Source organism: Marmota marmota, unplaced genomic scaffold (genome assembly GCF_001458135.2).
Source record: "Marmota marmota marmota unplaced genomic scaffold, marMar, whole genome shotgun sequence".
Taxonomy (NCBI): domain Eukaryota; kingdom Metazoa; phylum Chordata; class Mammalia; order Rodentia; family Sciuridae; genus Marmota; species Marmota marmota.
Genome location: NW_026001735.1, coordinates 1 through 2,349, shown reverse-complemented (window position 1 = coordinate 2,349; position 2,349 = coordinate 1). Strand labels below are relative to the sequence as shown.

The 2,349-nt window shown below is 43.8% G+C and overlaps 1 protein-coding gene across 1 annotated transcript; it reads left to right on the top strand.

Annotated features, from left to right (window-relative positions):
- The first annotated feature begins 6 nt into the window (after positions 1 to 6).
- LOC107135145 (mediator of RNA polymerase II transcription subunit 31-like) lies at positions 7 to 2,068 on the top strand. Its single transcript, XM_048797483.1, has one exon. The coding sequence runs from the start codon at positions 1,498 to 1,500 to the stop codon at positions 1,891 to 1,893; it is 396 nt and encodes a 131-aa protein (XP_048653440.1). The 5' UTR covers positions 7 to 1,497; the 3' UTR covers positions 1,894 to 2,068.
- Positions 2,069 to 2,349: the final 281 nt, after the last annotated feature.

Genomic DNA, 2,349 nt, shown 5'->3' with positions numbered 1-2,349 from the left:
CATTCCAGTGGCTCAGGAGGCTGAGGCAGGAGGACTGTGAGCTCAAAGCCAGCCTCAGACATAGTGAGACAGTAAACAACTCAGTGAGACCCAGTCTCTAATAAAGTACAAACTATAGCTGTGGAGGTGGCTCAGTGGTTGAGGGCCCCTGAGTTCAATTCACAGGACACCCCCCATTCAAAAAAAGAGGAAAGGAAAAAAACCTAAGGAAGAAGGGTATGATACCAGTGTTGTTGGGCACAGTGTCACACAGCTATAATTCCAGTGGCCAAGCAGGCTGAGGGAGAGGGATCACAAACCTAGACAGCCTCAACTTAGTGAGGCCCTAAGGAACTTAGCAAGATCTGTGTCACAATAAAAAATCAAAAGGTCTGGGGATGTTGCTCAGTGGTTGTGCTCCCTGGGCTCAATCCCCAGCCCCAAATAATAACGATATAAAAATGGATTTAGTCTTTCCTCTTCATTTGCATTGCTCTCATCTTCCTAATGGCTCTAATTCACAACCTGTCCCTGATCCTTCTCACCCTCCTGGATGTCCACCTCCACACACCTCTCTATTTCCTGGTGTATTGGCTGTCCCCTCACTGACCTGCGTGACATCTCCTTATGTTTGCATTCATTGGAATCCCTTTTTTCTGTGGTCAAGTACTTCTTGCTCTCTGCTTTATGGCCTTGGGACAGGGAAGAAGAATGTCTTCTCCCTCCGCAGCACCGCCTCACTGTGGTGACCTTCCACTCAGCACCCTTTGCTCTCACCCACAGCCATGATCCTTCCGGTCTTCAGCAGGGAACAAGGTTCTGCCTGTCTTCCACACCACCCTCACCCAATGCTCAACTCCATCTTCTACAACCTGAGGAACATGGAGGAGACGTCGAGGCCCTGAGCAGATGGACCCAGTGGTCTGTTCTGTGTGATATAGATAAAAGGTCTGCCCCTTTCCTCGGGACTTAGGTGCAAGTCCATTAAGCATTGTGTAGGAACTGAAAATATTATCTTATACCAAGAGTGTGGAGACTAAAAACCATCTACAATCAAATAAACTGCTCAGGTCTGTACAAAATTGTCTTCTGAATGTGTGGAATTTAAATAAGATTTTAGCATCCTGCTTCCCTGTGAACCAGAGACAGCCCCACACCAGGACCCCAACATGAGGCACCCCTCATCGGAGCAGAGAGGTGCCCTGACTGGGGTTCCCTATTCACCCCATGGTGGCTCCACAGTTCAACATCAGACACATATAGGTTTGAGGCTGCCACTCCCACAAAACTGGGATGTCACAGCTTCAATCAAGGGACGACAATAAGGACCTGGTAAGAAGGTCTCCAAGGTCCCTGTGGGCCTTGCTACACCTGTGTCTCCTCTTTACTATTATTCTTTACACAGAATATATTTTAGGATATTATTCTTTAAATAGGTGTCTCTTAATTGTCCTTTTAAAATTATGATTAAGGCTGTTCCTCTGTCAGACTGCTGGCGATTTAGTGTCTCTGCTTGTTATGGTGGCTGCCGTCGCTATGGAGACAGATGATGCTGGAAATCGACTTCGGTTTCAGTTGCAGTTGGAATTTGTACAGTGTTTAGCCAACCCAAATTACCTTAATTTTCTTGCCCATAGAGGTTACTTCAAAGACAAAGCTTTTGTTAATTATCTTAAGTACTTGCTTTACTGGAAAGAACCAGAATATGCCAAGTATCTAAAGTACCCTCAGTGTTTCCATATGTTAGAACTGCTCCAATATGAACACTTTCGAAAGGAACTGGTGAGTGCTCAGTGTGCGAAATTCATTGACAAACAGCAGATTCTACACTGGCAACACTATTCTCGGAAGCGGATGCGCCTTCAACAAGCCCTGGCAGAACAGCAACAGCAAAATAACACGTCAGGAAAATGAAAAGCTGGAAACAGACCAGGCTCTTAAAACTATATATAATTTATTTCCATTATACAGTGAAGACAAAACAAGAGACTTCCTGCCTACCTTTATCGTGGTAGCACCTGGATACTTTAGTGTGCTTTTAAATCCATCTAACTTTTTATTGTTAATACATTATTTCTGTTAAGCCAAACTTGTTCTGCTTTGATTTCCGGATGGATTTGTAAATTTTTATTAACATTTAACAGAATCAAGAAAGAATGGAAATGTTAGGTGCAGGGGATTGGGCTATCAAATGTAATTAACTCTAAGCCTATTTCATGACTTATAATAGTCCCTGGGGCAAGTCCTCTCTTGAATCTTTTTATCTCTTGGATCACCTTTTCCACCCCTCTTATCTACTAAAGAAAGGACTAGAGTGGACGACCTCTTTTTAAATCACAAAGCAAAAATCCCATAAAGGTTTTTACATGG

Coding starts and splice junctions, on each gene's coding strand:
- LOC107135145 (XM_048797483.1), top strand. CDS start 1,498: ATGGTGGCTGCCGTCGCTATGGAGACAGATGATGCTGGAAATCGACTT.